This window comes from Chelmon rostratus, chromosome 2 (assembly GCF_017976325.1).
Source record: "Chelmon rostratus isolate fCheRos1 chromosome 2, fCheRos1.pri, whole genome shotgun sequence".
Taxonomy (NCBI): Eukaryota; Metazoa; Chordata; class Actinopteri; order Chaetodontiformes; family Chaetodontidae; genus Chelmon; species Chelmon rostratus.
In genome coordinates, this window is record NC_055659.1 from 21,403,447 (window position 1) to 21,417,523 (window position 14,077).

Sequence of the window (14,077 nt, forward strand, 5' to 3'; positions counted from 1 at the left end):
GTGTCATCTGAAGAAGTAAGAAGACGTTCTTGTCAGTTGCAGGTGGACCGTGTTATGTGTATGTTTAGATAGTTTAATGTCACATCTCTGTTTCAGGTGCATGACAGTGACTGAATCAAGCCCCTGTTTAAGATTTAGGACACATAACATCGCCTGCCTGACAAGCTGTTACCCATTTAATTTACACTTGTAACCAGACTTTGAACTTATGCTCTAAAGAGAGCGTGAACTCGGGGGCCCACATCTCGCTCCATAAATCTCCTCAGCCAATGATAAATTCATATTTAATGACCACGGCTATCGTCTGGGAAGGAGGAGCATTCTTTCATTATTGCCTCTTTCCCCTGCTGCTTGGTCGAGATAATTGATTTCTCTGTGGTAACAAGGTATCGACCACGCATGGTAGCCGGCTAAGACGGCGGTTCGATTCAAAGGAGGGGTGGGGAGGGAGCGGAGGGGAGGAAAAATAGAGGGAACAAGGGATGAAGCCGAAAGAAGAGATGCAGAGCGAATGCGGAGGAGCACTGAAAGTCAACAAGCCAGACAATTATTTGCCGTTAAAAAACTCACTGGCTTTAGGTGGGTGTAGATTGGACAATGACTCTTGTCTCGCTTTTCAGGGATTTTATAAGCCTGGTGCAGAACATATTTTGGTATTTGAGCGTTGTATGTTTAATTCACCAAATGGAAAGCATATTGATCACACAATCTGTCACATAACTCACTGAAAACAGTGTCAGGAACAAATCTGGAGGGGCACTTTTCAAGCACATGCTTAGCCTGTGAAGGAAGCACTGTTTGGGTCCTGGTGTTTATGTTTATACATTTGCAGCGTTACACTTTTGTTATATGAACCTGACAAACTGCTCATTCTGTCCTCCCCATTTTTCCGAAAGCAAACCTGTACAACGCCCGGCCTAATCCATCAATACAGCAGCTTCTACAACAACACAGCAAGAGCATAGAAATGCTGCTCTGCTTTCAGACAAAATATGTTGGTTAGAAATGTACACACCCAAATTGTCAAACACAAGACATGAACTTATGTGTCTGCTGCTTAACATGGCTATTTGAATAAACATATGACTATATACAGGATCAGATGGGTGGATTTGACCGGCAGATATTGAGTTAACATCTCTGAGGTGCTGACATTATTGGCCCTAACCCCAAGGCAACACTGCAGACACCCACTAACATGCTGCACTGCCAGACGCATAGACTGTATTTTCAATGCATCAATACCAGCGATAACTGAATTAAATAATGTATCGATTGTTTTCAGCTTGCAGAGATGGTTAATAGTTCTGCTGGTTCCTTTGGCATCACCGCCTGCAGTTCGCTGTATAAATAGAGGAATTAAATAGTGCTGTTGTTGTTGTGTGTTTACCAGCTTACATTGTAATTTATTTAAGAGCTCTTAATTGGACTAGTTACTCATTTGGCCCTCGCTGGTCCCACAGCAGAGTGGAGCTCTATCACTGCACACTGGGGCATGCTGGAATATGGAGCTACAGAGACACACTGTACACAGCCAGCTGTTTGATGTCTGCAGCCGCCGAGCGTATGCTGCACCGTACAGCATAAATAAACACACAATCCCCCGGTGAGAGGACACATCGACACACTAGAGACCTTATTTCAGGCTAATGAACTATTAATGCTGATTTGAAATTCAAACATTTTTGGAGGGTCTTCTCTGCAATCATTCATGGGTCTTTGCGAGTGTGAGCGAGACAGAAAGGGAGCGAGAACAAACTAATTTGGATGAACTCTGCACACCATATTTTCATTTCCCCCCCAAACAGCTGGGCTTAGGTCTCAAAGGGCCTCGTGTTGTGAAGCTCTGTATTGAATGAGGCCATATAAAATGTGTGTCAATGGTCTCAGCCTGGCATAGCGCTCTCCGCAGCAACTGTTAATGGCATAACTATAAGATGTATAAATGATCCCTGCTTTAATTCATAATAATGTTAGACCTCATCGCCTGCCCACTCAGCCCAATAGATTATGGAAATAGCTGTAATGACTATTGGAACAATGAGCCAAATTGCATTATCATTCAGTGCCACGTCGGCTTTGGAATAACTGGCACTGGGCTTTTGCTCTTTCACTGAAGATCTTGAATAACAATGGCCAACATTCAATTTACACCAGGAAAATGAAGATGAAGAGTGTTAAACACAAATGGAGGTTTTAGGCTGCGTGAATTGGGCTTTAATAACATTCTCACAGTTAATAGGGTAACACTAATCCAGGTGTAAAAGGTTTTTTTTTGTTTTTAGGTTGAATTGCTGGTAACAAAACCCACAGATCCTACATGTATGCCTCACATGCTCTAGGGCCTCATTTCAGCAAGGTTCGCCCCACATGCCCATCTCCTGCATGAACACCCACTGAGACAATGAAAGCCAGTCTTTTGATGTTTTATTTTCCGCTCAACCATGGACTTTTGTGTGATCTTTTTGGAGCGAAGACAAACGATTGTTATTGAGTCCACAACATCTGGGTGAAAGTAACTTCATCAGTTAGACAATATTTCATTAGAGAAATAGAACCATATAATAGAATAAATGTACAACAGGGTATAAAATATAATGTAGTATTACTATAGTCTTACATCCTCACACTATGCACATTTCTTCATTTACTGGCAAAACATGTCTAGATTTGTTTTTTTTAAAGACTGAACATGATGAATCAGTTTTGGTTGACATTCCTCCTCTAAATACCTAATACTTGAACCAGTAATGTCATCATAACAATAAAATCTGGAGCTGATAAAGGTGACAGTGAGAGAAGGAGAGAGGAGAAATTTCCTCAGAGGGAGCATCACTCCTTGTGCATTACTGGTGATGTAACTGTGCAAGAAAGCTCCAGTCGATTCAAATACTCAAAAGCTTAAGTGTGCATGCAAATCGGTTTTCACATTCATAAATTAAACAAGCTCCAGATTCTATTTTGTGATGACCACACAGATGTAAGTCTCAGATCTCTGGCGTGTGAGAGAGAAAATATTGGCTGAACTGTTATTCACAGGAATAACTTACAGCATTTCCAATGAGCGTCAGTAATACTGACTGGTTGAGTGCATTATATATAGGACATTATCTTCATTGGTTAAGGCTTGAACAGCAAAAGTGGTGCAACAGCAGCCTCTAGTGGTGAGTACTCCCAGGTAGAAAACACATTCACTCAGATTGTTACAGATACAGTGCAAAATGCAACATTATTCCCATTAAGTATCAGTGTTTACATGGCGTATTGTTAAAATATATAAACTGTCATGATTGGTATACATCATAGTGAACAATCAACATAAATATAAAACAAAAATGTTAAATCATGAAAACAAAAAAGGTGTCAGTTTGAGGACAATGACCAAAGACAAAAGACAAAGCGACACTGGCCTATAATACAACTTCTTTTCTCTTTGTTCAGTGTGTATTTCTCTCTGAGGCTATGGTTACAACCACAGGTTCAAATATGGACCAACGTGAGTGAATGCATAGCCTCTGATCGTCAAACCCAGGTGTTCAACACAAATGACTCTTGAACTAGTTTTCTCTTGTTACTTGGTCATTAAATCCCTCAAATGTCTTACAATCGCATAGATGTTGCCACAGTTTTGGTCAATAATAAATCATTAGTAATCAAAGATATAAAAATAAAATAAAACACTTATGTTAAGGAATCTTTTCAAAGAAAAAAATGGTTAGAAAGTCTTGTATAAAATACTCGAATAAAAAAAACGCAGTGATAAAACTTTTACATGCTAAAATTGCACAGTAGTTTTCCAACATGATTATGTGAATACATATTCAGTTATTGCAATAAGTAGCCCAGACTTACAATATGGTGAACTCTTTTTTTTCTTGTCTTGCCATTACTTCAGCTGTGGAGAAGCAAAGAAGTTGCCCTGGCGGTTACAGGCAGCTGATGCCTTGCTCTTGCTCCCAAATCTAAAAGGGTGGAGGGGGGGTGGAGGTAAGAATTTTAAGGTTACTAAGAGTAATTTTACACACTGTGAAGACAAATGTTTAGAGGTAAATAAAAACAGAAACCATTCTTAATATATGGACAACTGAGTTAGCTTCATTTAATTTTCGTCCTTTTTGTGTATGTCAAAATATTCAAGATAGATCAATCAATAGATGAACAAACTAATTACAAACTTGCACTGAAAAAAGATGATGATTTGCTATAGCTAATGTCATTAGCTTGGATTAGGCTAAGTGACATTTGAAGAGCGTGTGCTTTTTCTCTGGTTTGTAATAACGGGCCATCAGAGTGTGTCAGAGCATGTGTGAGCTTACATGGTGGTGCTGGAGAGAGTGTGCATCATGCGCTGGGACAGCGAGCTGGAGGAAGGTGTTTTAGCCATCATCTGGTGCTCTGGAGTGGTCACTGGTCCCAATATGCTCACTACAGGTCAATCAAAGAAACACATCATCAGTTTGACATAGCTCATTTTGTCAACCAAAGATGCTGAGTGCAAACGCTTAGAAATGAAAAACGTTGGTTTTAATCTGTCATATCACGCGTACCACTTACAAATAAGTCTTTAAAATTAAATAGCACACACTGACTATGTTTACGTGCACACTAATTTTCCACAATTATTCCAAATATGACAATATTCCAAATATGCTGATATCATTTGTGTTTTAGGAAGATTCTATAAGCATCTATACAGCACATTCACAAAATGTGTCTCAGCTGGGGTTTTTACTGCCTCCTGCCTGTTTAGAGTCAGCTCTGCGCATTAGCTAGCCAACAATTTGCAAGGCTGGGGTAGAGATGCATGCACAAAACAAAAGCCCACATTTCTGGTCAGAAGGAGAAACAAACTTATTTTTAACCATGATGAAACACTTGGCGTCTAGATATGTGCAAATATCACACCAACCTTTTCAAGAAGGTTCTTGCACGAATGAAAGAGGGAGGTTGTGTTTGTTAATCAGAGTATGCACAGCTGCATGTAAACAAGAATATTAGTGGAATGTTCATTTTCACTAGCCATGTAAACAGCTTAGTAGGATATTTTCTTTTTTGGAATAAGGGCAAAAAAAAAAAAAGAATATTTTGTGCATGAACATAGTCATTGTCTTATTCTCATGCTGATAATTTTCGAGGAACTTGTATTTTTGGTCATCACCTGTCACCTTACCTTTGTGGTCTGGAGTGTCAGTGTGGTGACCATTTTCCATGCCTACATTATCTGGATAAGCAAACTGGCCCCAATACTTTGCTGGAATACTGAACAAGCGCTCTATAACCTAGAAAGACAAAGAAAATCCAGTATCTGTAATCAAACTCATTCTAAAAGAGCAGAAACACTGTGACTGTCTGTGAAATAAAGAAAAGCACATGCAACAATATACTTAGATTATGTGTTACTTAACTAGGGCTTTGTTAAAAAAAAAAAGAATAGTCAGGGCAGTTGTTCGTTGTTCTGATTCACTTTACCCTTGGTTGTCTGCTTGTGTCATGCAGGATGGTCATAGGGTCTGGGTTGGGAACAGCATGACCCACAAGAGTAGGGCCAAACACCCTGGCCAGGTTGTTCACATCCATCTTAGTGTCCACACTCTGAGAGACCCTGGGAAAAGAGGAGGGTGGAAACTTTCAGACAGCCTTACGCATAATGAAAGTTGATCTGTACCAGAGTTGTAGGAGGATACGACATGCTTCCTGACTAGAGTCTCAGACTTTTGATTTTGACAAAAGTCTTTTCTGGCTGACAAGTTGCTGTCTAATGGGTGGGAGTTAATGTGAGCAGATGGGAATAAAAACAGGATAAACCAAAAGGCTTCTTAGCTCTTCTCAAATGTAATGAAAATTACTTTTGCAGATGGATCATCAGGCAGGCCAGAGTGTCTCGGTTGGGTTGAGGCAGCTCACTGATGGTCTGGTACAACATAGCAAGACTGTTGCCATCGTCCTGGATTTCTACAACAACATTACAACAGTTATTTAATAATCATAATGTGCTTTTTCCCTCTATCCCATGAGACCTGTTAATTCACTCAATTTAAATACTTCAGTCAATCAAAATATCTCAGAAAGTCTCACCGGCTGCTTCCATGAAGGTTTTGTTCAGCTGGAAGGTGAGCAGTGGCCCTGGAAGGTTTCTGAGGAAGTCTTTGAGGACACCCGTAATGACATTGATGTCTTCTACTTTGTGAAGTGGAGGCAGAGTCTTTCCTCTAATCAGCTTCTCCTTCAGCTCTTTCACCATGCGTTCCTGGCCAGAAACTCTGTACAGGCCAACCTGGGGCAAGGAAAAGATCAAAGAAACCAGCTCTCATGGTCTGGTTGCCTGTCATACCACGCTACTGAATGAGATGACTAATTAGAGAGGAATGATATACTGTAATCGCTAAGGGAAATGATCAGACTATAACATGAAGGTTACAGGCAAGCAAGGACTTTAATTAAGTCTGTCTCACCTCATGTAGGCCTCTGTGTTCAATCTCCTTAATGCAGTAGATAACCAAACCTGGGATCATTGGGGAGGTGACTGGAGCGAAGTCAGCCAGGGTGGCCTGCACACACACACACAAAGTAAAAGACAAATACTTAAAACATATGGAGTAGAGAGACACCATAAATATGTGAGAAAATTAGAAAAATGTACCTGTGTGTTCTTGATGGGAGTGCTAACAGCTGTGGGATTACAGGGCAGGGGACAGTGGTCACGACACTCCGGGTGAGTCACCACCCTACAATCCTGGCAGCGAAGGTATATCTTGCCAAACTTTGTTCTTCTTCCACATGGTACACAGAACTCAGACTTGATCACCTTAGTGACAGAGAGAACACAATGGCCAAGGTGAGTAGATACTTCCAGCAGTACTTTAAGGTGAACTGGCTGGTAATGTTGATGCAGGGAGATATAGAGTCTTAATCTGTAATCGCTTTACATTCACAACAATAACTATACAGCATTACTGTTTTGGGGATGAAGTGGTGCTTCTTTCCTCCTCCATTAGCTCTGGGGGCCCCGGGGTTGGCTCTAAAATCTGGGACTGGGGTGCTGGGAGCCTCACTGGCAGTTTCAGATTGGTCAGTAGTGGTTGTGTCAGCCCATGCTGCTGCAGCTATAGACACCGTCACATGTAGAAGAAACCCCAAAACACAAAATTTGTTGTAAGGTTCAATCATTATTCATCTACCCATCCATATAAATAGATAAATATAAAAAAAATCTCACCACTCTTTCTGCTGCGTGTCCAGTAAGGCACGGCTTCGATGGTGGAGACAGCCTCGACAGCTCCGCCATTTACAGGCACAGTGATGGTGGTTTTGGCCACTATGGACTCATTCATCTGAATCATACAAAAAAATATATAACCAAACTGGTGGGCATCTGAGTTGGTTTATACAGAAAATATTTTTAAGAAAGACAGATAAAAACCCAAAGCAGTTTTACGGACACAGAATGTTTTCTACGGTTTGTGTTATATTGCACATTCAGCTGCAGAGGTCAGCATTACCCTGTCTGATTTGCGTCCAGTGGAGCGAGGTTTCTTCACTCCCTGTGGAGGAACCTCCGAGAGTTTTCTGGAGGAGCGCTGTGGATTAAAATGTACAGAAAACTTCGAAAACACTGGATTGGCTGCTCAAAACAGTACAACAAATAGCAAAACAAAGTTGTAGAGAAGTATAGAAACACGTGAATCAAACCACTGGCTACGTTGACACCTAACCTGAGAGAAATTAGCAAAATTACTTAATGCACGCAAGGAGGCATCTATTTAAAAACAGACGTGACTCACTCGTTTCTGCCGTTTCCGCAGTCTCACAGTCTTCATGACAGAGGAATCCCAGTCCTACAAGAACAGTGGAGAAACAGACCGCAGTATTTACAAGGTCAGTTCATTACAAGGGTCCCTGAATGAACATTGTTGTGCAACCATTTGATCCTCAAATCATCAGTTCTCCTAAAATATACAGTAATATACAATGAAATGGGGTCAATATACCAGAGAGTCGTCTGTTTGGTCATAGCTGATGTCTGACAGCAAAGAAGCCGATTCATCGATGGTAGTTAACCTGTAAAATCAATTCAAGTCAATTCAAGGGCATTCAATCTTCCAGTCTGAAGTACTTCCTGTGTTCATGGCTAGTAGGAGAATGACAATGTTTTGTTGAATTATACAGGTTTTAAGATCATAATTCATATTTTACATGTTTAACTATATTCCCTACAGTCTACAGTCTGTATGCAGCACAGGAAATGGCAGACAGTGTATTCACCATCTAAACAGTGCAACAGTACAGTACCCTTAAGAAAGGATGAGGCACAGTGGAGAGATGAACACCTTAAATTGTTATTTCTGTTGTAAGTACTGTCTGGGGAGAATAAAAAAACATAATGGTTGTTTCAGAACAAGACATGGAGGATATGACCTTCGACTGGAGTTGAGATTGTTTTTAGCAGCCTGTGCTGCCCTGGAGTGGGTACTGAGGAAGGCCAGGGCCGAACGCTGCTCCTCGCTCAGGTGGACACTGTTGCCATTGTTCTCAGATACAAGCAGCTCCCGGATAAGCTCTAGCTGACGTTCCTATTACACCCACAAACCAGCAGGTTAATGATCCGTAAACAAAAAATATAGACAAATGAGGAAAAATCCATTATTTAGTGATAGAGAACAACTGCTAGTTACGCAAGATGTACTGACATATAAGATGAGCTTTACCAAGTGTACTGACAAATGGCATTATCTGAAAATTAACTTCTAGCTTTTTCCTTTTTCTAACTCCCAATGTATCCCTTACACAACCCTGCAGCTATACAAGATTTAGTAGTGTTGCACCAACCAGCTTCTCATAGACTGCCTCAGCCTTCTGCCGCCGCCGGATCTCCACGTCCACCTGGTTGCGAGCATGCTTTAGTTTGACCTCCAGGGATCCCCTCTCAGTCTGTGCTTTAGCCAGCACCTCTTTACAGGAAACCAGCTCCTCATCTGTCTGCAGCCACTTCTTACGGCACTCCTCAAAGTTAATTGCCATCTGGAGGAACTCTGAATAAGACAAAAGAAGATTATTATATTTCCCACCCCGAAAAAACATACCACTTTTCTCTGCAGTGGGCATGTGTAATAGGCCTCCAAAATCCCACTGGTTTTTACTGGCAATGATGCAAATTAACTTTAGAAAGAGGACAAAAAGACAAAGTACTCTGCTGTAAAGTCTAAAGACAGGGTGCTCTGCTGTAAAGTGCACAAATGAGCAACAATGCTTTAATTGTTAGTTAAAATGCTGCATTATCTGGACTATTGAAATGGAAATTTTTACTACACCCCAATAGCTATTTCGACCCCCATTCGTGTCATGGTCTGTAGCATCAGTTTCCACAGCATGTTCGTAGTCCTGGTCACAGCCTGTACTTACTAAGGAAGAGGTTCTGTACTCAGTATTGCTTTTGCATTCACTGTCTGTGGCCATTATTTCATTGTACCAACAAACACATTTTGGGACGGAAACGCACCTTATAATGGTGCTGGTAACGTTAGCATCATGCCACCGCAGACCATCTTTACCGCACTAACGCTGCAAAGTACTTAAACTCCATTGTGTTTCACTGACAGGATTCTACAGAGGTGGCAAATACCAAAACAAAGTGTGGAAATAACTTACGTGGTTCAATGCCCTCATTCAGACAGTCCACCTGGGCCCTTAGACTCTGAAACTGGTTGTACAGGTTCACCACAGACGACTCCATTGTGATTTAGTGCAGCTGGATAAGCTAAAGTTGACATCAGCATAGTAAGATTAGTAGAGAGACATGGGTGAGTTGGATAATCGTGCTAGATGCGTTGCTGTTACTTTGTTTTGTTGAGGTTTTACATTGTTATTGGAGTTGAATGAATGTAGACCCGGTCGGGACTAACGTTTGCGTTGAACGAGCAGTAACGTTAATTTACAACAATTGTTACATGTCACGTAAGCAGGGTAACGTTCAAAACACAAATACTTGAAACTACAAAAGAAAAACGACGTCACTTATTTTAAGGTTACCTCTCCACTGTATTCAATACAGCTCCCAAGCGCGTTAGCTTAATTAATGTTACGCCAGGTTTAACGTTCCTGTGCCTGTGAGCTATCGGCATGCTAACTTTAACGTTAGCAAGTTTAGGTTGAGCTGACTTAGCTACCTATCGTTACGTTGGTCAAAACAACAAAACACACTTACCTGTGCAATATGTTTCCTGTTGCAGTGCGGCTGACATGGACTGTAACAACGTCCGATGTTAAAAGCAGAGGTTAGAGGTTTATTCCCACACCAGCATGAGCAGTGCCACACCTGTTTGAGTAAGTTTGCACATTCTTCTTCAAAGTTCAAAATCAGCGCCGGTTTTCTTCTTCGTCAGCTGCTGTGAGGGAGGTCAGAGCGCTCTATCGCCCCCACACAACCAGGGTTGTAACTGCAGCGGAATGTGGTTTATAAGTTTCGCCCTATTATGGCATCATATATCATTAGAGCAGATGATCTCAGGATGTTTAGATTATAGTAAGCAGAAAGTGAAATTGCACTGTATGAGATAAACAAAAATGAATTTCATGTCTCTATGTATGTATGTGTATGTCCTGAAGTTGCAGATCGTTTAGCTCTCAGAATTCTCTTTTTCCACGAATCACTGTGTGCCCTTTCTTAAACCGAGTCCACTGTTGCTGTGATCTGCTCATTGTAATCTGGCATCAACCAAGTGCATCACCAAGAGAAAAAAGGGAAATAATTCATTTTGCAAAACAAAGCAGTTGGTTTCAGGAGACATGACCTCAGGAGGCTTAGATTATAGGAAGCAGAAACTGAAATTGCACTGTACGATCTAAACAAAAATAAACATTTCGGCCTCCATAGGTTGACATATTAATTTGCTAGAAAAAAATACTATATTGATCTCTGTTTTTGTTGTCCAATTCATCATCAATTATTAAAGTATATCCATGTAAAGACTTCAGACTTTCTCCATACATTAGAAAACAACATCATGGTCTACATTATATTGCTTATAATGACCCAGTGTATCTATTAATCTACTGTAAACTGTTTAGAGAGACCACAAAACATTTTCAATAGGGATGTCAGAGGTCACTTTCTTTCAAACCTGCTTCTAACCTACTAACTGTACCGAGTAACCCCATTATTAATATCAATAACTTTGGTATATGAGCCATTTATTTCACAATAAATAGGACAAACAGCTTTGCTTGAGGTAAGTCAGTCCGGTATCTGTGCCTCCTGCTCTCCTTGCTGTGTGTCAAAATATGCAATACAGTATTGTGAAATTATGTGTGAAATCATAAAACCCTTTGAAACGGTCGGTGAGTGTGTCCTGTTGTCATGGCCCTGGCACATGGGCTGCACACAACAGCACCATTAATCAGCCATGGATGGCATATCTGGGTGCAGCAGCAGCTCAACTGTGCAACATTTAATGAGGGTAACACACACGCACACACATTCAAACACTAAATCAGTTGCAGTTTACATGTATGTGTCCATAACACTTTGAGGATTTTTAAGCAATTCAAAAAATAGACTATAAATGATTGGTGTGTGCTTGTGTTTTTATATTGCATTGGCAGTCTGATTTAACATTATACTTGTCCCAGGAACATTGTATATGCTTGTGTGTGTTCTTAATAATGCAGGTCCATTACAGCTGATTTGAGATTATAGGATCTGTCAGTCAATATGTGCTCTCTGTCTTCATCAATTATTCATCTCTCTATGTGTATGTTCTCCAGTCACGGATCATTTAGCTGTCAGAATTCTCTTTTTACACCAATCACTGTCTGCCCTTTCTTAAACCGAGTCCATTGTTACTGCTATCTGCTCAGTCTAATCTGGCATCAACCAAATGCATCAGCAAGAGAAAATATGGGAAATAATTCATTTTGCAAATCAAAGCTGTAGCAGGAGACATTTTTTTCATTGACCATTATGTTTTTGAATGTGATTATAACATCGTGCAATTAGATCTTAATTTATTGTTTATCAGATCAGACAACATATTGTGAAAGGCACGTTACCAATTTGCAAGTTTATTCAGAAAGGCAGCATAAGGCGACATACACTCCCACAATCATATAAAGCGTTGCACACCAGTCACTTGTACTGTAATACCTGCGCATATTTTCTTTGATTTACAAGCACTTTTTAGGACAGAGTGTTTACCTGAATAATGAGTTCACAGATTTGTAGCTGTCTGTCTACAAGGTGCATTGATACGACAACAAGATGGTTCAGATTTCATAAGTGCATCTCATGAGTGAACAAAGTATCAGGAGGCTCCAATGCACTGAAGTTTCAGAGGAGGCACCTGCAGGATGTGCTGACAACAGGGTTAGGCCTCCTCAGTGGCACGATTGGAAGGGTAATGGATGTACAAACAGCCTCATGGGGAACACTTGGCAGATATACATCTACTTAGGAGGATGTATTGAAGCAGAACACACCCTCTTATACATCCTGTGCGTGTTTGTGCTCACAAAGCAAAGGGAAGTTAAGGGTCTGGATACAAATAAAGCAAAGAAGCTTTTGATATAGTTTTCCCCAACATCCCCATATTGTTTCTGTCCACTTTGGTATTAATCCCATAAATGAACAAGTGTGCTTATCTATTATTGAACATAATACTAATTATTCTGAAACTGTGTCTCTGATGGGGTTGTATTAGATTACAATTTATTGTAAGTGTGTCTCTTATTCAGTTCAATTAACACCTTCCTGACAGAATCTTAACAAAAAGTGAACATTTCCAGCTTCACAAAGGTGGTTTTTATTGCAGAAATATTAGATTGACTTTCATTGTATTTTTAAAGTGTACATTTCCTTTTCTGTCAACCCCCTGATAGATTTGACAGTCTGGCACCAAAAGTCGATTTAAATATAATATGTCCGGCGTTAACAGGATGTTTTTATAAAATGGAATGGCACACCACTGGCAAAACTACTTCCATCATCTGTGTAAGGATGCCAGATGAATCTGTTGGTGCTAAGTGAGTCTGCAGATCTGTGGAAACGCTCTGGCCAAAGAGTATAGGGAAAAGATAATGTGCATAGGTGCACTCAAACATCCCATCAATTGGATTATAAGTGGAATATATCTCTCAAAGAGTGTTTACTGGAAAAAGGCTCCCTCTTTCCTTCACTGCTTCGACAACAACAAGATTTTCATCGTCCTTTTTTTTTTTTTTTTGAAAACTGACACTTAGTAAACACTCCACCCCAAACACATTCATGAGTGGATTAAAGACCTAATATTTTCCAGTTTGAAAAATGGGAAGGAACTCTATAAAAATATTTTTCTTGATTTAAGCTTGCTTTATATATAATACTTTGTTGCTTAAAGGAAAGACAAGAACATTCAAACTAAAAGAAAATAAAGATGCTGCTCCTGTCCACAGAATCCATTACTAATTATAAACTGTAGATGTAAAACTCTTATGTACTGATAAAACTATTATAATACATAGAAGGGAGATAAGCCCTGTGGTGTTCTCAAGGGAACAGCAAGGAAGAGTCAGGCAGTGCTCAAGGCTGAAGCCGTTTGACAATGCATTTGTAACAGTGTCATTTCCCAGAAAAGAGCTGACAAAAAGAGAAAATAAAAGAAATTGATGCTTTTGAAACAGCTCAGTATTATAGTTTCAACATATCCTCTCAGAGTTGTTTTAGATTTAAAACCTTCATCCTTATTGACTTCCTTTTGCAGCCACCTGAAATTATTAAGAACAAAAATCATGAAATAGGTGACAGTAAATGGGAGAAGAAACTTGGCATTGGAGATTATTTACAATTTGTTGTAACTGCATGAGGGAGTGGTTTCAAAGTAAGCTACAGTTTGAATCCTCCAGTTTTTATGGAGTCATAAATAAAGTTGCTGCATGCAGAGAAGTGTAAGGAGGTACTGAATGTTAAATGATCACTGATCCAACCTTAGGTCTACTGTCACAGTCTCTCATCTATTAGTCCCCACGAGAATGGCGTGCAAGTTCCTGGGTACAGCACAGCTGCTGATAATGAAGAAATCAAATTTTGTTTAACTTTCTGTGAGGGTCT

At 40.1% G+C, this 14,077-nt stretch overlaps 1 protein-coding gene across 1 annotated transcript; it reads right to left on the reverse strand.

Annotated features, from left to right (window-relative positions):
- Positions 1-2,682: 2,682 nt before the first annotated feature.
- On the reverse strand, positions 2,683-10,331 carry LOC121618538 (rac GTPase-activating protein 1-like). The gene is made up of 17 exons (XM_041954043.1): positions 10,202-10,331; positions 9,646-9,754; positions 8,827-9,029; positions 8,416-8,570; positions 7,989-8,058; positions 7,782-7,835; positions 7,500-7,577; positions 7,217-7,331; positions 6,955-7,103; positions 6,641-6,805; positions 6,453-6,548; positions 6,076-6,274; positions 5,847-5,952; positions 5,470-5,602; positions 5,171-5,279; positions 4,317-4,425; positions 2,683-3,962 (listed from the first exon to the last, which is right to left on the reverse strand). Exons 2-17 carry the CDS (start codon positions 9,728-9,730, stop codon positions 3,887-3,889), a joined length of 1,902 nt encoding a protein of 633 aa, XP_041809977.1. The 5' UTR covers positions 9,731-9,754; positions 10,202-10,331; the 3' UTR covers positions 2,683-3,886.
- Positions 10,332-14,077: the final 3,746 nt, after the last annotated feature.

What these genes read in the sequence shown, in the direction of transcription:
- LOC121618538 (XM_041954043.1), bottom strand. Translation starts at nt 9,730, where the DNA reads ATGGAGTCGTCTGTGGTGAACCTGTACAACCAGTTTCAGAGTCTAAGG. An exon ending in GAATGAGGGCATTGAACCAC is followed by an intron (nt 9,030 to 9,645) that starts GTAAGTTATTTC and finishes TGTCTTATTCAG; the next exon opens with AGTTCCTCCAGATGGCAATT. An exon ending in CTGATGATCCATCTGCAAAA is followed by an intron (nt 5,603 to 5,846) that starts GTAATTTTCATT and finishes CTCTTTTCCCAG; the next exon opens with GGTCTCTCAGAGTGTGGACA.